General features: G+C 42.0%; 1 protein-coding gene across 1 annotated transcript in view; it reads right to left on the reverse strand.

Annotated features, from left to right (window-relative positions):
* LOC145390899 (uncharacterized) overlaps positions 1 to 23,997 on the reverse strand; it is a 71,861-nt gene that overhangs the window by 37,740 nt on the left and 10,124 nt on the right. Inside the window, exons 2-5 of the mRNA XM_080265636.1 lie at positions 19,571 to 19,689; positions 14,809 to 14,895; positions 8,524 to 8,625; positions 4,923 to 5,072 (exon numbers count right to left, since the gene is read on the reverse strand). Coding sequence (XP_080121762.1) covers positions 4,923 to 5,072; positions 8,524 to 8,625; positions 14,809 to 14,895; positions 19,571 to 19,689 — 458 coding nt within the window. The remainder of the gene's footprint in view (positions 1 to 4,922; positions 5,073 to 8,523; positions 8,626 to 14,808; positions 14,896 to 19,570; positions 19,690 to 23,997) is intronic.

The raw sequence follows: 23,997 nt of genomic DNA on the forward strand, positions 1-23,997 counted from the left end.
TACAGTACAGGTTTCCCTCTTCGCTACTCTTACGTTAGTCAGAAGTTTATAGGTCTCTCTAACTAACTTGTTAATATGTTTTTCAGGAGACAAACTATCTTGGACCAGCACTTCCAAGCCTTTCTTGTTTCTCACTTTTGTGATAGGTTCATTACCCATCATATAATTCAATGATGGCCTCTTGGCACTTTTACCCGTTTCCAATATTTTACACGTCTTTGCATTGAATTTCATTTCCCACTTCTGGCTCCAATCACGTATCCTATCCAGATCCTCCTGCAGTATTTTACACTCCTCTTCTGCCTCTACCTTCCTCAGGATCTTTGCATCATCAGCAAACAGACTTGCATAACTGTTCACTCCCTCTACCATATCATTAACGTAAATCAGGAACATTACTGGCACTAATGCAGACCCCTGGGGGACTCCACTTGTTACTTCTCTCCATCCAGACATCCTGTCCTTTATTACTGTCCTCATTTGTCTGTCTCTCATAAAGTCTCTCATCAATTCCAGGAGCTTTCCCTTCAGTCCTCCTATATGCTCTAGTTTCCACAATAGTCTCTTATGGGGTACCTTGTCGAGGGCCTTTTCCAAATCTAAACACACACAATCCACCCACCCATCTCTATCCTCTAGCATGTCAATTGCTCTTGAATAAAAGTTCAACAACTTGGAAACACATGACCTTCCACTCCTGAATCCAAACTGACTATCAGCCAAAATATTCATCTCTTCCAGTTATTTCATCCATTTATCTTTCAGGATTCTCTCGCACAATTTTGCAACCATGCTGGTTAGGGACACTGATCTATAATTCAGGGGTTCTTCCTTGTTTCCTCCCTTATAAATTGGTATCACATTTGCCCTTTTCCATTCTTGAGGCACTTTCCCCTCTTCCAGAGAACACACAATTAAACCGTGAATCTTATCCGCCAGTTGCTCTCTACATTCCTTCAGGAAGTAGAGAAGGCAGGAAAGGAGATGAAAACAGGGAAAGCTGCAGGTATGGATGGGTGTGCTGTGGAATGCCTGAAGGGTGGTGGAGTGACTATTGTTGACTGGTTAGTAAGATTGTTGAATGTGTGCTTTGTGAAAGGTATGGTGCCAATTGACTGGGCAAGTGCTTGTGTGGTCCCGTTGTATGAAGGCAAGGGTGATAAGTATGAATGTACTAGCTTTAGGGGTATAAGTCTGTTGAGTGTTGTAGATAAGGTGTATGGTAGAGTGTTAATTATGAGAGTTAGAGAGGGTACAGAGGGAGTGATTGGTGAGGAGCAGTGTGGCTTTAGGAGAGGGAGGGGATGCGTGGATCAGGTGTTTGCTGTGAGACAAGTGTGTGAAAAGTATTTAGCGAAAGGCAAGGATGTGTTTTGGGCATTTATGGATTTAGAGAAAGCGTATGATAGAATTGATAGGGAGGCTTTGTGGACTGTTTTAAGATTGTATGGACTTGATGGTAGGTTACTAAAAGGGGTGAAAAGTTTTTATGTAAATAGTAGAGCGTGTGTAAGAGTGGGAAATGCTGTGAGTGATTGGTTTCCCATGAGAGTGGGGCTGCAACAGGGATGTGTGATGTCACCTTAGTTGTTTAATATTTACATGGATGGTGTTGTAAGGGAGGTGAATGCAAGAGTTTTAGATGTAGGTCTGAGTCTGGTGAATGTTGATGGTGGAGAGTGGAATCTGAAGCAGCTGCTGTTTGCAGATGATACTGCACTGGTGGCTGATTCAGAGGAGAGATTGAGAAAGTTGGTAGAGGAGTTTGGAAGGGTGTGTGAAAGGAGGAAATTGAAAGTAAATGAGAATAAGAGTAAAGTATTGGCATGTACGAGGTTGGTAGATGGTAGGGGGATGAATATAGTTTTGAATGGCGAGTTGCTTGAGGAGGTAGAGTGTTTTAAATATCTAGGGTCACATGTTGCTGTGGATAGAAGAATAGATGCAGAAGTGAAGTTTAGAATAAATGAAGTAGGAAAGGTGCTGGGAGGAATGAAAATAGTGTTTAGATGTCGTTCGCTTAGAATGGATGTAAAGAGATGGCTGTATGAGGGTGTTGTGGTACCGACTGCATTATATGGGGCTGAAACATGGAATATGGGTGTAGCAGAGAGGAAAAGTTTGAATGTAATGGAGATGAGGTGTCTGAGGAGTATGTGTGGAGTGACGCGTATGGATCGAGTGCGAAATGATGAAGTGCAAAGGAGAACTGGAGTTGTTCGGGAGATGGCTGGCAGAGTTGAGCAGAGGGTGTTGCGATGGTTTGGGCATATGGAGAGAATGGATAATGAGCGATTGGTGAAAAAGATAACTAGATCTGATGTGAGAGGTGTAAGGCTGAGAGGAAGACCACGAATAGGATGGATGGACAGTGTGAAGAGAGCACTGGATGCGAGAGGGATGTCTGTTGAGCAAGGAAGAGTGGCTGTGCGTGACAGAAATAAATGGAGACAAATTGTGAATGAATAAGTGATGACGCAGCCCTGAGGGGATATTCTCCCGCATTTGGTCTGATCAGCTAGTCAGGTCAGGTGCGGGTAAGGGGATGGGTCTATTATGATGTGGCAGGGGTAAACCAGTTTTGCTGTCGGGCCCTGCTGCGGATGTCACTGATTGCATTGCACAGTTGACCCTTGTGCGGTGAGGATCTGTCCGTTCTCCCCTTTGGGGCTAAGATGCGAATGAATGTGTTTGAATGGATGAGTAAATGGGGAGTGTATCGTCCTGTCTCAGCTACCTCCCTTTCCTTGGGGGAAGCAGCCTAGGTATACAGTATAGTATAGTATAGTCTTTCAAGATTCTCTCGCACAATTTTGCGACTATGCTGGTTAGAGACACTGGTCTATAATTCAGGGGTTCTTCTCTGTTTCCTCCCTTATAAACTGGTACCACATTTGCCCTCTTCCATTCTTGCGGCACTTTCCTCTCTTCCAGAGAACACACGATTAAACTGTGGATTTTATCCGCCAGTTGTTCTCTTCATTCCTTCAGTACCTAATTAGAAATTCCATCAGGTCCTGGGGCTTTCCTTACATCTTGGGTTTCCAGTAATTTATACACTTCCTGTACCTCCACTTTTATATCTTTTATCACCGGTACATTTCTAATCACTCCCTCCCCTTCTACAAACTCTTTTTCATTAGTGTGTGTGTGTGTGTGTGTGTGTGTGTGTGTGTGTGTGTGTGTGTGTGTGTGTGTGTGTGTGTGTGTGTGTGTGTGTGTGTGTGTGTGTGTGTGTGTGTGTGTTGTTTAGGTTGGTTTGGTCATGTATTGCACAATGTAAGGTAATACCTAAAGTGATAATGGGTAAAGATTTATTGTTGCCGTTGCTGACACCCAAAGCTCATCTGGATCTCATCCTAGTGGACTGCAGGCTGAAGGTGCCTGTTGCCTGCATCACCATTCCCTTTTTGGAAGTTACGGAGAGACCCACATAAACAGGCAACTGAGCTACATGGTTACAGCATATCAGTGCCATTGCATGGTGTTCCTCTCCAGTTGAGAGTGGGAAAAGTGTACATGGTCAAGAAGATGATGGTTTAATATGGAAGCAAATGTGTGAGAAGGCAGGAAATGAGTACTGAGGAAGAAAGTGAAAAGCTGAAGGACAAAACTTGAAGGATGAAGTATGTATGGCAATGCATATGACATTAACCCCATTTTTAACTTGCAGTAGACAGAATAGTCTTTATCCCTCACATTAACTTGTTCCAATGAAACACTGGTAAAGTACACTGTATGAATTACATACATTTGTGGGGGGGATGTACATATTCTGAAAGCAGGAACAACAAAGGAAATGCTGTCAGGCAGACTTCACTGGGCACCCTACTGATAGTTCTACTTTTGTGCTTTGCTTTTCCTGTTTCTGCATCCTATCCATCCCACTGCAAGGGATGACAACAATACTGATGACAATGATGACGACAAAGATAACAATGATGATGAATAGAGGAATAATTAAAATACAGGCCACCTACATCTTCATGCCTTATTATAAAAGGTGAATATAGAGAAACTGTCAGAAATATAAAAAAAAATTTACAGTAGTTTAGTTCAATTGTTACTTATAGTTATCATACATCCCATCTTTCCCAACCGCCAGCAAAGTAAATATCAGTATGGTAGTAAGTGACTCATGCCCCGTCTACCCAATGCATTCACTCTGCCAGCATGCTGCAGTCATTCAACTTCCCTGCCTGCCCAGTAGCAAGCTAAAGTACTGGCCAGAATGTTACCACACCAGTACATCATCAAATATTGATCTGAAAAATGCACTCTACTGACCACATACTTACACAGTCAACCTGAAAGTGCCTACTCTTCTTCATGGACACAATTCATACTGTACTGTGTTGCCTTCACTATTCACTTATTTTCATTTGCATTCCACTACAATATCTTCAGCGTCTAACTTTATACTCTGCGAATACCACTACTATACCCTGCATTTGGGGTATGTTGCATTTAATGTAGTTTATAGTCCTTTCCCTAGCTAGTCAATATAGATGCTCAGTTTGCCATATACAGTACTTTGAAATTACTGATTCCAGTGGCATTAGACATGCAGTATGTAATACAGTATCTAGCACAATTTAAGCATACAGTATTTTAATTATGGCTAATTATCCCCAGCCATTATAGGTTCTTAACTGATTGTACTTTCTTTGATGCAAACACAGATATATTCTATCTCTTCCTACAACTATTGCTGTACTAAAAGTAATGGAAAAAAATTATTCCATTCCTCAAAAAGTAACCAATCCTACACATCATTACTATATTACCCTTCTTCCAATGATCCAGCAATTGAACAAAATCAACCAACTTTTCAAACAGCACTGTAGGCAATCCTAAACATCATTACTAAATCACACTTTCTCACAAAATCCTGACATTGAACATACACAAGTTATACTGACTTTCTTCCTGAAGCCTGGCAAGGGCATTCACATCCGCCACATCAGTTAGCTGGTAGGAGAAACTTCCCTCGGAGGCAGAACTAAGGCGGTCATCCTCCTCAGAGCCAAGGGAACCACTAGACCGGGCAAGATATTCTCTAGAACTAGCATCTGGTGGGCAAGAAAATACTGGGATCAGAATGAAATAAAATCACTGGAAATGAAATGGAAAAAATGTACAGTATATATATTATATATATATATATATATATCATCAGCCATTGAAGTCCACTGCAGGACCGGCCTATCCCTACCGAAGCAGGGACGATACAGCCCATGTATCTCTACCAAGTGGCTTAGGTTGTCTGGTAGAGTTTGTATGTAGGGTGAGAAGTGCTTGTAAATGTGATTGTATTGTTGTAGTGGCTTTGGATGTGCGTGTAGTCTGTGAACCAAGTGTAATCGACCCAAGCAAGCCGACTGGATGCAAACATACTTTACAGTATGTGAAACTGGTTCAAGCACAGCACCCCTGGTGTCCGCCAAAGCAGTACATGGCCGGGAGAACGCTTCCAAAGTTTATTACCCTGGCGGGGCAAGAACCCTCGTTCTCCAGTGTACGAAAACGCACACTTTACCACTGTACCACAGAGGCTCCATATATATATATATATATATATATATATATATATATATATACACTCAATCCTCATAAACCACGGTAATGTGGGTCTGGACCACTGCCGCGGATTACAAACTCCGCGGTTTATAAATAATGACTCTTATGTGAAAAATTAATTAGGGTCTGGACTTTGGCCAACCACCCCCCACAGCACCCTACCTACACCTATCAAGGCACCATTAAACACAAACATACAAATTTAGGAATACTCAGTGCATGTATTTAATAGAAATAAGTAAGGTTAAGGGATCTCACCTTAATCCTATGACGATATTGCTTAAGTGAATGAAATGGGGTGATGTTGGGAAGAACTTAGAACCTCTCAGCATGAGGTGGGGGTGCTCCCTCATGCTGTTCTCTCTTCTCCAGCTCCTCAGCCTCCCTCAGGAAGCCCTCAAAGTCTGCCTGGTTTTGTTTTGGTTTCTCCCTGGTTTTGTAGATCATCCTTATGGTCGACTCTTTCCTCCCATATTCTTTCACCAGGGTTGCAAATTTCTCTCCCTTCTCAACACGACAAATGAGCTCCAAACGTTGACTGTACGACAACAGCAGCTGCTTCTTGATGCCACAGGGCTTAAAGCGCTTCTTTGGGGGTTCGGGAGGGGCAATGGAAGGTAGGAGGTGTGGGGAAAGTGCACAAAAAAAGGCAGGTAGCTCTCGTACCGCACGGTGATGCTCTGTACTGTGCGGGTTGGCGGGCAGAACAACAACAACATGGCAGCATTAGTATGCACACTTGCCACCAAAGACGGGTGGTGATTGGCTGTTGGGTCACGGTTATCAAATTGAATGCAGCGGTTTACGATTCTCCTCGGAAAAGGCCCACTTCGGTGCCTAGATCCACGATTTTCATGACTTAACAGCGGTTTAAGGGTACTGGCAGTCTGACAGCCACTTTGCCGCGGATTACGAATCTGTGGTTTATAAACACGCGGTTTACGAGGATTGAGTGTGTATATATATATATACAGTAGAACCTCTTTGATCTGGACCCCTTTGATCCGGATTTCTGTTAATTCGGACAAAATTTAAAAATAATAAACTCCAAAAATATGTTGAAAGTAATTCTAAAGTCATTTTCAGTATCGGCACGGAAAGCAATCGTCATTCATTTAGTCTCAGATCACGCTAGGTCGCAACATGGGCGCCTGTTTAAACACACGCTAGCATTCGTTCCATCAACTAGTTCACCAACCATTTATATTTTTACGCTATTTCAAAAGTTAATCCTCCTTACCATGCCTCTTAATGCAAGTGTAGCTTCTGCCATGAATAAAGGTGTTAAAAGGAAGCATGTAACACTAAGTATTGCAGATAAAGTGAAAATACTGGATAAACTAGAGGCTGGTGTTCCTCCAGGAAAACTCATGAACGAGTTTGGTATCGCCAAACAAACTGTGTCAGACATCAAGAAAAACAAAGATAAAATTAGACAGTTTGCTTTAAAATTTGATGTTACAAACAGTGACTGTGGTGAAAATAAAAGAAAAACTCTAAAAATGCCACATATGTTAATAATTAACAAACATACCATATGTAGATAGTTTTTTGGTATGAACTGGAGATTACCCTGATGGTCCGGACAATCTGCTAATTCCGACAACCCTTCCCCCCATATAGTCCGAATGAGAGAGGTTCTACTGTATATATATATATATATATATATATATATATATATATATATATATATATATAGATATATATATATATATATATATATATATATATATATATATATATATATATATATATATATATATATATGAGCAAGAGCAACCACTTATTATATGAGCATGAACAACCACTTGACAATACAGTATGTATAAAAAATAAATAACCACTTAACAAGATATATATATATATATATATATATATAAAAGCACATGCAAGCAGAAACACAATGTATGCAAGTCTAATAATTCTCTGCAAGTCTGATATAATGCACTAAATCAAAGATCAATATATACTGTACAGCACTATGCACTGAATATAAAATACTGTACACCAGGCTCGCCCTGAAAGCATTCGTGCCAAACGCGCTCGCTATTATACGGCGGTAAATGCTTGGATGTGTGCAAGACAACGTAAGATTAAAGGTCCTTTACGAAAACTATAAATTTACCCAAGGGGCCTTTGAAAGGCCAAACCCTCGAACATTAGTGCAGCACGCACAGTATGTTTTGATCACGTGATCACCTGGGCAGCCATCTTAAATTATTCAGTGAGTGAGACGTTCCCGAGTACAGTAGGATGTTAAATATTTGCATTACTGTTCTGGTAAGTTTATGTGCAAGTTAAAGTACTGTACTGTTAAATAAAGTTAAAGCAATAAATAAAGTCTTATAACCAGTTTACCTGATAGGCTTCGGAATGTTGCCTTTTTTATTTGTACGTTAAAGATTTGCTGTACTGTTTTTCCAAAGTACCGTATTTGTAAGTTAAATATTTACTGTTCTGGTATGTACTTGTAAGTTAAGGCACTTAAATAAAGTTAAAGCACTAAATAAAGCCTTGTAACCTGTTAACCCGATTTAATGATTACCAATGATCGGCTTTGGAATGTTGCCTTGTGTTTACGTATTTGTATGTTGAAGATTTGCTGCGAGGTACAGTACTGTATGTGTAAATTCTAACACTGAATAAACCTTCTAACCACTTAAAGTGCTTTATATTGATTACCAATGACAGAACAGCAAAACACCACATTTAGGGGGTCTACGGAGCAAAATAAGGAGTTGTACAAACTTACAGAGTTTCACGCTGAACGCGCCGCGGTTGGAACGAAACCCACGCGTTCGGGGCGAGCTTACTGTACAAGTTGCACATCAGAAGAACTGCAACTTTACAACATTTTACCTGGAACTGAGAACAAAGCTATAGTAGGATTAATACCATATGAAGACTTAATGAACAATGCAAGCAGTACAAGGGTGCACAAACCTCTCTTTAGCAAGGAATTCCTGTTTTCGTCATTTACCGCTTCACCAAACCCTAGTGGCCTTTTCTTCTTGGGTCTTACAAAGGTTCTTGTGTCTATCTCACCTGTAAAATAAATGCAGAGCAACAAACTCAAGCAATTATTGCCTCCAAGGTGCAGGTTAGTACTGTGCATGGGAGTGCAGTAAAATGGGATTCAGCTGATGCACACAAACAAGCTAAACTACTGATGAACTCTTACTCCAAAAGTAATCTAGGGATATACCAAGCTGTGTGACTGGAAAGTACAGTATACCTTTGAAATTTTCAGGTTTATAATTTGCAGTTTCTACTCTTCCTGGAGTTACAGTGGCCATTTCTCACCTATGACTTTATTCAAATGCGTGGGAGTTGGTGCTGGTAGAGTTATTGCTGTTGCTGTATTGCACTGTATGTACCGTATTTATACATGTCTGATGTGATGATTAGAATATTATTATTCATTTAAATATTACTGTGCATGTATTTCTTACTTCAGGTGGCCTCCTTTTCATGTAACACTTAAGTTTGGCAAGATAAGGGTTTTCATGTAAAATGGAACTAAGCAAAATACACACTCACACAAAAAAAAATGGTATGCAATGCACCTTGAGGTGCTGTACTTGAACATCCCATCCCTTCTTGTACGGTTATTATATATACGCAGTAAGCCCTTACGTTTCGTGTGATTTGGGTTCGCGAATTTACCTTTCGCAGAAAAGCCCAAAATATCCAAGAACTTAAGTCTCACGATCAAGAATTCACCTATCGCCTCAATATATGGGGTGCCAGTGGGCAAGGCAATCATCAGCTGTTGTCTGCCATGGTGTTTTCAGAGTTCCCGCCAGCTGTGAGACTGTGTGGTGCTCAGGTAATGATTGCAACCACGGTCACTTTTCTGTCTTTCCCTTCATTCAGCATTTGTTCTGGTGTGGCCCACCTGTACTGTATTACGGCTTCCTCTTCATTCATTGGAGGACCAGGTAATAGTGGTGACAGTGAAATACAGCGAAGTTCAAAGGATGGTGGCAAGAAGAACAACGAACATAATAAGTATTATGCCAGTATAAAGAGGAAAAAGTTTTCAGTGGAGGATACAATGAAGATTTTTCAGGCTGGTGATCCATTAATTTAATGTTTCTTAACATTTTCATCATATCCATATGGTTGTCAGTTATTCTGCTATCTTGTTTTATGAAAATTTTATATCAAAAGTGAGAAGAAGAGGAGTGACTTTGGGAGGAACTCTAAAACAAACAGGATTTTTTTACCATTGAATTAATACTATTCGGTTTGCAAAATTCATTTTTCGCGCCAATCTTATGGTACCGAAACTTAGGGGCTCATTATATATATATATATATAATATATATATATATATATATATATATATATATATATATATTATATATATATATATATATATATATATATATATATATATATATATATATATATATATATATATATATTATATATATATATATATATATATAATATATATATATATATATATATATATATATATATATATATATTGTTACATAGCCTATGATTTCATCATCCTTTTGTGTAATTTTAACGCACAGTTGCTGCATGTTTGATCACGAGCGTGTTCTGCCTCAGTCCCCCCCTTCTACCGTTGTGGTAGAGTAAGTCGACATCTCTGTTATACTTTGCGGGATTGTCATCTCTTTGTCCCAATGGCTTCATTTGCGCGTCCTTATTACAAGTTGTATCGGGCTCTCCCGGCCCCTATGTAATGAGCTCGGTCTCTGCATCATTGCCACTTAGATCTGCTCCTCATTTTGTTCACATCTCTGTCCTCCCCTGTACAGATATTATTATTGTGAGTGCTCAAGAGGTCTCCAACCATCTAGCAGCTGTGTGTAATTTGAGTATAACCGTTGTTGCATTTTGTTCTTGTACTGTATAGCATAAGTTTAATTTGTAGGCCTAGTGAAGTTTGTAATTTATGTAGGGTTCTTTGTCAGTCATTTTTGATAATAGTTTGTATCTGTAATTATTTATCTGGCATTCACTGAGTATTATCTGGTATCTCATTTTTATCAGGGCTGACTTAGATAAATTTATTCTTGCTAATTTCGTGTTAATAGAGGCTATTGCAGTTAACCATGTATTTGGCCTGTTTATTTGCCATTACATTGTCTTTGTGAGTCCTGAATGTTTTGTTGTTAATTTAAGCATTAAACTTTAACTTGTAATTTTACCTAACTCTTTTGTTTTGAACCTGGAACTTTACGGGACAGTAGTGACTCTTCGTATTCTCACTTAAAGTGTACATTATCTTTCTCTGTTCCGTAACAATATATATATATATATATATATATATATATATATATATATACAGTAAAGTAATCCCTCTAATATCCGAACGTCCAATATCCGAACATAATCATCCCAGGATCCAATATTCCCAAAATGGTCCAAAGACCACAAAAAATTAGATAAAAACCCGAATTTTTCCCGCCCGTAATTTGAACTTGGCGCACGCGGCGCAGGACAGCTTTGTTGTGGCACGTCATTCCTCCAACGTCTGATAGAGCGCCGCTGCATCCTCCCCACTTTCCGCCTGTCTCGTCGCAAGTGCAAGCTCGTCGTCATGGCTCCCCACGTGCTCGCTTCTGTGGTGGTTCCTTACCTGCTGCAGGCACTCCTGCTGCTCTCGGGCCTCTTATTAGTGTGTGTGATGATGGCCCCGCCGCCTGAGAAGAGGAAGAGAGTAGTATTATTGACTCTGGAGAACAGGAGATATTGGAGAAAGTAGACGCGGGGTGGTCTTCTTCCAGCATGCTCCGTGAGTTCAACCTGGCCCAATCTACTTTGTTCGATATCAAGAGATCCTGAGACAAACTCATGCAGTACACGGCTGACTTCTCGTCGAAAAGCAAACGCAACGTGGAGAGGAAGGTGATGTTTACTCCCAAGTATGCCGAAATCGACCGCTCCACGTTGATTTGGTATCAACAGCAACGTGCTGCTGGTGTGATGGTACGTGGAATGGAGCTGAAGGCTGCTGCTGAGAAGTTTGCCAGGCTTCACGACGCCCTAGACTTCAGGGCATCCGAGGGTTGGCTCTTCGCATTCAAGTTACGGAATGGCCTTACCAACCGTAAAGCTCATGGCGAAGCTTTGGACGCTAATGAGGATGGAGTTGACAAGTTTCGGCACAAGGTGAAGGGCTTGATCAACAGGGAGGGCCTCACCCTCGGTCAAGTCTACAATGCTGACGAAAATGGTTTATTCTATCGCTCTTTGCCTACGAACACTCTAGCCGAGGAGACGGAGAAGCGTGTACCTGGTCGCAAGCTCTCTAAGCAATGGATATCTGCTTTGTGTTGTGCCAATGCTAACGGCATGCACTGGCTTAACCCCGTTATTGTTGGCTGCGCAAAGCAGCCTCGGTGTCTTCGTGGGGTGATGGATGTCCTTCCTGTCGTCTGGTACCACTCTTTGAAGGCATGGTTTACAGCCCAGATCTTCAAAGACTGGTTCCACCGCCACTTCGTCAAGGAGGTCATCAATTACCAGATGAAGACACTGGGAATCCCGCGCGACCAGGTAAAGGCCCTCCTTCTCCTCGACAATGCAACTGCCCACCCGTGCGACAAGGACTTGGTGGCTGAGACTGGCCGGATTAGGTGCATGTTTCTGCCACCTAATACAACTGCTCTCATCCAACCAATGGACCAAGGAGTGATCGTGGCAACAAAGCGCCTATATCGAGGGAAGTTCCAGGACGAGGTGATGGTTGTTCTCGAGGACGAGGACGAGGACGAGCGCAGGGAGGGACGGGACATGCGAGGCCAGCGGACTTTGGAAAACCTTCGCCGCTACAACATCAAGTCTGCAATCTACAACTGGGCCAGTGCATGGAAGGAAGTCCCTGTCAAGACTCTAGAAAATGGTTGGTCTCGTCTGCTTCTCGGAACGGATGTGGAGTACGATTTTCTAGGTTTTGACGAGGATGACTTCCATGCACGGCTACGTACGCATGGCGACGATGTTGATGTGGACGATGTGTGTGAGTGGTTGGATGACGACGAGGGTCATCCTGGGTATCAGACATTGTCTGATATCGAGATCGCATCTTCAGTTGCAGGTGTCAGTACCCAGCCTGAAGATTCTGACGAGGACGGCGATGATGATGCGGACTCCTCTCAGCATGACACTACAGCCATCCCCAAGCTGAGCGCACTCCAGGAATACCTAGAGTTCGTTCTCGACCATCTGGAACACCCAGACTGCGACAGGGAGATGGGGACCTTGGGACTTGTGGAGGAAATGCGTGCTTTCAGGCAAGGCATCATCAATCGTCAGAATCGTCGGTCCTTGCGTCAATCAACGATTGACAGTTTTTTCAGGCCCGTGACCCCCGCTGTGCCCAGCCCTGGCTCCACTCCGTTGCCTCCCCAAGACAGGCCCTCATGCTCCGGGTCACAGCCCAGCACATCAGCCACGGTGGAGTCACCGCTCGACGTGAGTTTCTGTCTTCAGAGTCGTCTGCAGTGGGTACGCCATCACCACGACCCAGCGACGCACCCCTAGGTCATTCGTTTCGTTTTTAAAGGCTCCAACATGCATGCATGTGTTGGCCTTGGTCACCTAATGGCGGCTCTCCACGCTGAAAGATCCACTGCAGCCTCCCTGTTCAGTCCCTTAACCCTGAGGTCACACTTAATGACCTCGTCCCATGTCTTTCTCGGTCTACCCCTCATAACCCCACCCCCAATATTAACACTTCTCACCTTCCTCACCCAATTATCATCCCCCATCCTCTCCACATGTCCAAACCATCTCAATCTACCCCTACTCATCACAACACCAATACACTCCAGTCCCATCCTACCTCTCAACTCTTCCATCGTAAACCCAGCCCCTCCAGGCCTTGGACGCAAGGACGCACTGCACATCCACCTAATCATTGACATTTCTGTACGTCTGAGCCGGTGAATATCTTCCTCCTTCACTGCCCAAGTCTCACTACCATACAGTATTACACTCCTAACACATGCTGCATACAAAGACCCCTTAGCACGTAGAGAGAGTCCTCTCAATGTCAGGAGAGGCAAGAGCTCCCTGAACTTCTTTCAACCACTTCTCACCTTAGCCACAGAGCTAGCTCCAGCCCCACCTCCAGCACACAACATGTCTCCCAAATAACAAAACTCTTCCACACACTCAAGAGATTCACCAGCAAGTTCAATCCTTTCATGTCTGACAATCTCCACCTGCTCACCTCGACACGCCGTACACATAAAATCAGCATTATCTCGCAGTCTACCTCTGATACCACTACATCTCTTATGCACCCATTTATCACACACATCGCACAAGATGGAATTACTTCCCACGCCCTTGTGGCAAACTGCACATGGCCACTCTCCCTCGTCTTTGACAGTACCGCCACCAACCCTAGATATCATCACTTTTGTTTTATCTGCATTTACCCTTAAACCCTTATGCCGCATACCATCTCTCCACTTCCTAAACCTTTCCTCCACCTCCCTTTCATTCTCTGCAATCAACACCAAATCATCAGCACACAACAACTCTCACGGGAGTCCGTTTCTAAAGTCAGGTGAAAGGGCTTCAAGTATCATGATAAACAACATGGGAATCAAGACGGACCCCTGATGCACACCAACATTCATGGAAAACTCATCACTTAAATCTCCATTAACTCTTACCTGGGTGTGAGCACCCACATACATAGCCACAACAACCCTAACCAGCCACTCCTCCAAGCCAAGCTTTCCCATTGCAATACTGGGTGGAGGTGATGGGATCTTGTTGAAGGATTCAGTGTAGTGCTAGGAAGTTGTTCACTTTTTTGCTTCTTTGTGGTGGTGGGTTGTGAAACATAAAGATACCAGGGTGGTATATAAAGAAATCAAATGACCTGGGTGGCACCTACCACTTGATGCACACAACGCCTCATTTACTTACTTCTATAAATTATTTTACCCTAACTTGGCTCAAGTTTTTGTCCTTCTGTAGCATAATTCCCATAAACTGATGCAAAAATAAGACAATACTATGGCTCTACAGCCTTTCCATGGAATTTCTTCATGACTTGCTTCATATTCTAGGGTTAATCTCATGTTACTGTTTGGCATTCAAGACAAAATGATGGCATTTTCAGACCAAGTTAAAGTGAAAAGAGTATAAACGTCATGCAGGTACAGAAGTCAGTTGGTGGCAGCCAAACAAACACTAAGAAACTGACGAACAGCACAGTTTATTTACCTCTGGATGAAGGCGGTGACTCTGGAGAGAGAACACCTGAGGAGGAACATGGACTGAAGGAGTGACGTGGGGACTGGTGAGGTGATGCTGAGTAGGAGGAAAAAACAAATCATCATCATCATCATCATCATTATCATGGCTTCTTTTCCCACCCAAACATGGAGTAAGATAAGTTTCAAAAGCATAAGAACTGAAAATATGATTGAGGGAGAAACTAAACAACAGCATGCACAATAAAATGGGCTAATCATTCACTCACTCACCATCCAAGCCTTCAAAATCCAAATAAATATAAAACTCAAAATGTTAAGAAAGATAAGGAATGCTGCTAGGGGCTTGCAAGATAGTAAAGTGTACCATATATCCAGTCAGTATATGTTGCTACAACCTGTCTAGGCAGTAACAATTTTGCTTACATTTAATTAAGGCTTTTGCTTTATCAACTTCCTAACCTGGCCTTCCAGCACACTCACTTATCGTATCAAATTACTTTCTTGGTCTTCCATGCCTTTTCCCTTCCTCAAACTCATTTATGGATACAGTATATCAGTATCTTTTTCACTAGCATTTTCATATCCATTCCTTCTATGACCTTGACATTCAAGCACACTATACACTACCTTTTAATTGACAAACTTCACGAACCTCTACATTTCCCTGTCGATTATCATACATATATTGGATAAGTCTTCCAAAACAACAATAATGGAATACCAGTAGACAGGATGAAAACATAAGTAATGGATGGCTATACTGTCTAACAATGAAATAAGAATTGCATGAGGTGTTGCTGTTCTTGCTGTTTTACTTTGGTTTGTCTAGCCAAGATGATCCAAAGACCACAGATAAGCAACTGGCATTGTGGGGCCATTGCATATGGATCTGATGCCCACATGTAGTAGACAGAGCCTTGCCTTGCCAGGCTTAAACCAAGGTCTTTCCCCATGGCATGCTGCAGGAAAATATGAGGAGGCTTGGCCCCCTGGTGGGTGTCAAAGCTGCTTTGTTCCAGCCAGGGTACACAGCGCCACCATGTGTAGGCTCCTTGTCAGTGCCTTTTCATGAGCATGAGTGAAGCATTTCACTATAGCAAATGTCAAACCTACGACTTGCATATCCTACTGTACTCACAGCTCATGATGTAACTTCCTGTACCAGCAGCTATTTAAGCACTGTTATTAATCCCTTCAAACCAATTACAGTAGACTCAATCTGCATGTATCTGAGATGCGTCAAACATGTTTTGCATGGGATGATGATACCCAACTTGCCTAAGTAAATGTGGGGAAAAAACAGTATGCGAGGGGAAATCCCAAAAGTTAGCCTCATCCACGACTACTGAAAGTTGTGTGAGGTTACACATGCCAACATGGCTGCTGCATGTGCACTCTGCATCATCCTCCTTCTCCCTCTCCCCCTTGTCTCTGCCAGCCAACCCTGACCCCTGGCTTCCCTGTTCATGTACAAATCCCATGCCATGCCATGCAACAATCTCAGTGCTCTTTGATGTGTCATGGCTTCATGGTCCTCTGCTGTACCAACCAGGGGTGTTTGTGAGAGGCCGTGTCATGTGTCTGTCTATCAATCTATCACATGAAAAAGAGAGATTCTCTGTCAGCTTGACACCAAGGAGGGCATGGTGGACACTGTGAAGGCCTTTAAGATACATGAGCCAACAGTATGCACAGCGTGAAAGTGCAGCCAAAAGACTGAACATACTGAGCAACCAGGAGATGCAGGAAGGTGTTCCTGTGTGAAAAATGATGCATTAATGATGACAAAGAAAGTGCTTTTTAAGTTTGTCTATGGTCAGAGAGATGTTAACATGGCAGTACACAGTAACATCATTTGGCAAAAAGCCAATGAAATTTATGAAAAAGTTGCTTAAGTGATGCAAGCTGATAATCCTCCAACCTTCTCTGCCAGGAAGGGCTGATTTCAAAAATTCTGAGAGTGCAAAGACCTATGCCATGCAAGGCAGTTCGGTGAGACAGGGGCTGTGGCTCTGGAGCCAAGGGAAGATTTCACTTCCATCACTCATGGCAACATTCTTCACTTAATCAATACTGCTCCACAGATGATGATCAACAACCTCATCGAACAGGTTGAGGAGGAGAAGCACCTGGCACCTGATGCCATACAGCAGGCATCAGCAGCAGCTGAGCCACAGTACTGTACACAGAGGGGTTCTAAGCCTAGTCTCAGCCCTAGAGGGATCAGAGGTGCAGTACACCCTCAGTGTAACAAACTAATTGGTACCAGACCCTTGACATTAAATCCGATAGTTTATTAAAGCAGAATACCATGCTGTTCAGTAATTTCCCAGTCATCGTGGCTTCTACCAAAGATGGTTAAATATATATATAGTGTTCTTCAGCCGTAGAGTCATACACAATAACATACTGCTAGGTCTAAGTGCCTCTTTTTCTCAAGAAATGCTTTATTTATGGTTCCTCTCATGATGCTGGTCACCCAGTGACTGATGTGGCATTGTGTGTGTGTGTGTGTGTGTGTGTGTGTGTGTGTGTGTGTGAGGAAAATACTTTAAACAGGTTAAATTTATTGTTAACATTTTTATCTGACTTGCAAGAAAATTTTTAAAAATGAGCCTTATAACTTGTGATTCACGGGAGACTGATATCTAGTTTTTTAAAATGTCCACTATATTAGGAATATTGCATTCTGAACCTTTGAACAGTGCTCTGGTTTCCACTTCCCTCTGCATATAGCTGCATGATGACCTAATATATATATATATATATATATATATACACACACACACTCAACCCCCTGCTATTGCGCCTAATTGGTCACAGGAAACGCTCGTGATAGCTGAATGCGTGATAGCTGAACTGGACAATCAATGGGAAAATTTCTAATTGGTTTTTCGGTGGCCCATTTTTCTAACTTTTAACCACTTTATGCCTACGATTTCCTGCCAATCTCTCCTCTAACAGGAAATAAAGCATTATTATATTAATAATAACAATATAAATGAATAAATAAACAACATAAAAGGCCATCAAACTTTTATATGGATTACGGCTTGGGTGGTTTGATGGGTTCCGAGGCTTGGGAGTGGCTTAGTTGCCGCCAGATCTCTTTGGCTTTCTCCATTTGTTTAGTGTCCACAGCTGAAGGGGGTATCACGTGGTACCTTATATCAGGAATGGCTGAGGAACATTTAAGTGGAACAAAACTTGGACAATATCTCACACGTTCCTCACACTGTTGTCAGAGCCCCGTCTCAGTTGTGAACACATGATTACTTTATCGACATCACAGTTTTTTCGGCATAAGAATTATTAACTCTTTACAAGGATTTCAAAACGATTGATATTTATTCTAAAATACAATATTAATAAGTATTCATTGTTGGGCTAAAATTCAATGCTGTAGTACGAAATATTCTTTCGAGCCGAATGGGTTTTGGTCACTGTTTTGACCGTCGTGTCCTCAGCAGGAATCCGTTCAGATGCATTCCAAATGCCCGTGCTATAATCGGGAATTTTACCACGTTACCGTTCCGATTAACCATTGTATCCTCTGCAAACCTCGTATGAAGTGCCGTGTGAATAAGTTTCGCTTAGCCTGTCTTCAAAATCGATGCGTTATAGTGGTCTTGGGGTGCATGATAGCATGTATGGTTGTGTATTTGATGTGTGCGTGATAGCACATAAACGTGATAGCTGAACGCGCGATAGCAGGGAGTTGAGTGTATATACATATACTGTGTGTATATATATACTGTATATATATATATATATATATATCTATATATATATATATATATATATATATATATATACAGTATATATATATATATATATATATATATATTTACTAGAAGAGACTTCCAAAACCTGGTTGTAAAGAGCTCACTGTTTGCCTCCCCCCCCACCACCACCACACACTTGGAGGGCCATCAGCGTGGATGATGATGATCCACCTTAATACACTAAGCTATTTCAAAGACTACTAATAACCCTTTCATCCGATGACATCTTTCTTTTATATCACCACCACAACCTATTAAGCAATTCAAACTCAACTTATTAAGGATCTCGAGTAGTGAGGGGGTTAATGAAAGCTGGTGTCTAACTACTCTGGTTTGAAAAGTCTCCCCACAGCTGAATAAAACCACCTAGAGTCAGCATGAATAAAGAAATAAAATTCACTGGATTTAAATGGCTAAAGCTGTCTCGTGGCACCTTACGCAAGACGCAAGATATCGCTGGTATCAACGGGTTAAGTAAAGTAATTAACTACCTCAACTTGAGGATGTTGTGCTGAAAAGGAATGATTTTAGGTGGTGGCATCACTATGACTCAGCAGCTCCTCAGTCCCACTGAACATCCCTTAACTCCCTTCCTACCCATTAATGAAGGGTGGTGGACTGTAGGAGAAGGGCAACCTAACCTTCAGAGAGTAACCTTGGGTTACTACTACTGCTACTACTATAACTACTGTACCACAAATTACTACTATAACTACAAAGGGATATCTCATAATACTGTATTCTTACCATCTACAGACAATTTTTTTCGGCACTATTGAGATTTTTAATAACTCCATGGATTAGACATAATCTTCATAGAACCCATCATTATGAGAGATCTTGTTTTCCAGAAAACTTTCCAGCTGTAGGGGGGACAAAAAAGCTGGATGTCATCTTAGTGAGAGCATTAAGGACACCCTGCTAACTACAGTACATCCAATTTCAATTCTGAAGATCCCTGTGACACCTAGCTGAACTCCTTACATGCAATCTGATCGAGCTTGTTTATCAGTGACTTTCTGGACAGCAATAACGCTGGATCATCGATGTCTTTCCTCAGCCATTCTGTATTGTGAGGTTTTGCCTTCGGGGAATCAAACAACCTGGAAATAAAAATACAAAATTAATGAACTTATTACATACAATCTGAGAGAATATGGGATGCTGTGATTTGAATATTCCATGATTTGAATGCCACCTGATTAATCAGTAAGTTCTGCTAAGATACACTCAGGGCTCCTGCTAACTGCCGATGGTTGAGAGCCATTTGGATCCTAAGGTTTCAGATTTACGAGGGATGGGGTGGAGAACATATGGAGTAGATGGGAAGTTGTTGAATGCTGTGAAGAGTATGTACGATGGTGCTAAGGCTGCAGTGCGTGTGGATGGTGAACTAAGTGAATTTTTCTCTTTGAAGGTTGGGTTGAAACAGGGATGTGTCATGTCTCCATGGTTGTTCAATCTGTACATGGATGGGGTAATAAAAAAGGTACAAGGAAGGGTAGTTGATGTTGGAGTGGCCCTGGTGAGAGAGGATAGTGTTTGGAAACTCCCTGTACTGTTGTTTGCAGATGATACTGTGTTGTTGAGTGAAGACGAAGTGGAGCTGCAAGGCTTAGTGGATGAGTTTGGGAGAGTGTGTAAGAAACAGAATCTAAAGGTGAATGTAGGGAAGAGTAAAGTGATGGTCTTTGAGAGAGGTGAAGTCAGTGAATGTACAGCGAGGTTGGATGGTGAGGAACTGGAAAATGTGAGTACGTTTAAGTACTTGGGTAGTGTGATGAGTAAGGATGGAGGTTTGGAGGGTGAAGTGCTTGAAAGGGTACAGCAGGGAAGAAAGGTTGCTGGTTCTTTGAAAGCAGTGATAAGAAACAGGGAAGTGAGCATGGAAGCGAAAAAGTTACTACATGACAGTACTGTATTGTGATACCAACTCTAACGTACGGAAGTGAAGCTTGGACGTTGTTGGAAGGACACAAGTCAAGAGTGAGAGCCGTGGAAATAAGTTATTTAAGAGGAGCTTGTGGAGTCACATGGACAGACAGGCTGACGAATGAGGATATAATGGAGCGTTGTGGTGTTGATGTGGATGTGACAGGAAGCGTTATGAGGAACACACTGAGGTGGTTTAGCCATGTGGAGAGGATGGAGGGTGAAAGACTGATGAAGAGAGTGTATGTGAGTGAGGTGGAGGGGGGAAGAGGGAGGGGGAGGCCGAGGATGAGATGGAGGGATGGGGTGGAGAGGTATATGAGAGAGGGGTGTGTGAGTTGGGAGCAGGGCAGTGAAATGGCGGGGGACAGGGCGACTTGGAGGCAACTTGTTTGTGGCCACCCCAAACAGGATTGAGGAATCTGGCAATAGATAGATAGATAGATAGATAGATAGAGGAGCTAAAGGGCTAAAGACTGACCCCTGATGCAGGCCAACATTCATGGAAAACTCATCACTCAAATCTCCATTCACCCTAGCCTGGGTCACCTGAGTGTGAGCACCCACATACATACCGGTAGCCATGACCACCCTAACCAGCCACTCCTCGATCCCAAGCTTTCTCACTGCCCACTTCACCGCCTCCCTAGGGACTCTGTCAAAGGCCTTCTCCAAATCAACAACATCAAAGTACAGTTCCCTTTTCTTTCCTGTATATTTTTCCTGAAGCTGTCGAATAATGACTATGGAACCAGTGGTACCTCTGTCTGGCATAAACCTAAACTGCAACTCATCAATATACACTCTCTCTAACCCTATCTTCTAGTATATGTAGTGTGACATTTCCTTAACAACATGCGTGGCTACTGACGAATGATTTTATGGTTTTGAGGAGGTGGAAAAAGTAAGGTGACAGGTTGCAAATGAAGGTGCAGAGGTGCTGGCAGAGGCTGCTAGAGAACTTGAGATTTCCTACACCAAAAACAAGAAAGAGAGAAATGAGGATGCATGCCTTCTTGATCTTTCAGATGTGACGATGGCCTCAGTAACAATCTCACTGTTAATAATAAGCTCAAGGAAATTATCATTTTCCATGAGACACCACCAACAAGGGGCCTCACAAAGCCTCTCCACTTCCACAACAATCTTCACATGAAATGGGTAAACAAACGCACAAAAACTCCCAGAGTGCAACAGTCTTAGAACCCCATTCCCCTTTCTCACAAAGACCTTCCTTTACTGGAGTCAAAGTAATGACACAAATCCCTTTCTGAGCATCTTTAAATGAAATCTACTGTAGTGATGTAACAAAAACAGAATGTTGAGAGTGTGTGTGTGTGTGTGTGTGTGTGTGTGTGTGTGTGTGTGTGTGTGTGTGTGTGTGTGTGTGTGTGTGTGTGTGTGTGTGTGTGTGTGTGTGCACGCACATAAGGATGTCTCTTTTCTATCACTACTTCAATGGTCACTGCTCCTCTGAATTGTCTGCTTGCATCCCTCCACCTCTACAATGGATGCATAGCATCCATCTAGCAACAAACTCTCATCCCTTTTCTAACTCTCTAATGCAAGAGTTAACTGTTACTCCCAGTCCTTCATTTATGCAACAGGTCAACTCTGGAACAGTCTCCCTCTGTCTGTATTTCCTGCTTCCTATGATCTCCAGTCTTTCAAATGCAGTGTGTCCAGGCATCTCAAAATGACCAGATCTTGAATTTGGCTCTCTTTTGTATTATTTTTCCTTTTTTTTTTTTCTTGGAAGGAACAGTTTGCAGGCTCCTGGCCTTTAGTTCCTTCTTCCTTGCATATAAAAAAAAAAAAAAAAAATGCAGCTGTTCTGTATTGGTTGCTTTCCTTTTCTCTAATATGCAGTATTTACTGTAATGTAACAGTTATTGTACACTGTGGGTTTTCCTTCCTTGTAAATACTGAACGATGAACAAATGTAGATTTATCCAAGGCCTACTTGCAGTCTTTATTTCCACTGCAATTACAGTACTTCCTGAAAGGTAAGAATAAACACAGAAGTTAGTAAATAGAGCATTTATTGAGAAAATGAGCCCTTTAGACCTAGCTGTATATTACCGTCTACAAGTGTACGGCCAAACAACACTCTAAACAGTATTTAGCAATCTTTGTTCAATAAAAGCCATGACACCTGGGAAATTACCAGGTACTGAACAGCGGTGTTAAGCTTTAACGAACTTTCAGCATTAACTTCAAGGGTCTGGTACCATTCAGTTCATTATATCGAGGGTTTACTGTACCTTACAAAGTGATGTGATATGAATCTTTAGGAGAAACTCACTGAGGTGATTTGGCCATGTGGAGAGGATAGAGAATGAGAGGCTGACGAGGAAAGTGTATGTGAGCGAGGTGGAGGGGGGGAGTGGGAGAGGGAAGCCAAGGATAAGATGGAGGGATGGAGTGGAGAGGTATATGAATGAGGGGGGGTGTGAGCTGGGAGCAGGGCTGTGAAATGGTGGGGGAAAGACTAACATGGAGGCGATTTGTTTGTGGCCACCCCATATAAGGGATTAAGGTATCTGGCAATAGACAGATAGACAGACAAAGTAAAAACATTCAACATAATGCTCTTACCTAACCAAAATGTCATCTTGGATGCAATATGACTCATGTAACCAACTACAATGCTAATATCTCATAATACCAATTTCACAAACCTTGAATCATGAGATAACAGTCCCATACAAACAAATGTAAAAATGTAGGTGACTGAGTTTATCTGCATCACAATGAAGTCACATCATCCACCCTGATAAGACTGTAAGTGAACAGATAACCCACTGATAGGAAGTAACATATCAAATGTGTGAAGTTCTGCTGTTTATGAAAAATCCAAGGGGTGGTTGGGGTTTACTGCTCACACAATGTCACTCTGGGATGAGTGAGGCTGGTCACTCTCATCTTAAATGTTAGGACCAACTTGCCTATCCCCGGGCTCCTACACTCCTCATGGGGCAACGAAGGATTGGATGATGAATGAAAATGAAAAGTGTAAACAAATTACCATTAAAGCTGTGTAAGGTACCTGGACAGCCTATGATGAATCATACAGTAACTTACAGACAAATTAGCTACTGGTAATATGTTTCTTGAGATAACAGGTGGCTGCTACCACCCACTGAAATGTTATTAACATGCCTAGTAACTAACTTGCTTTGCAAATGTTCACTTTTAAGCAAAGAACCCAGCCAAAATTAAATATGAATCAAAGTCCAAACAAAGATTTTCCATACACACATCTTCACATGGCTACCATCCTCTTCTTCAGACTTTGCTTATGAGTAGGCTACAGCAGGTATCCTTGGAATACGAAATATTCTCAGAGAAATAACAGCTGAGCATTGCTTTCCCCTGTAAACATTGTATTTTTGTGAACAGTAATACAAGGCTGGTACAGGTATTCCTTAGTGTTAGCCAACCTGGGACAGAAGCAATCATTCAAGAATAAGAGCTGA

This window comes from Coenobita brevimanus, chromosome 16 (assembly GCF_032717465.1).
Source record: "Coenobita brevimanus isolate Jiangsu-jjx chromosome 16, ASM3271746v2, whole genome shotgun sequence".
Taxonomy (NCBI): domain Eukaryota; kingdom Metazoa; phylum Arthropoda; class Malacostraca; order Decapoda; family Coenobitidae; genus Coenobita; species Coenobita brevimanus.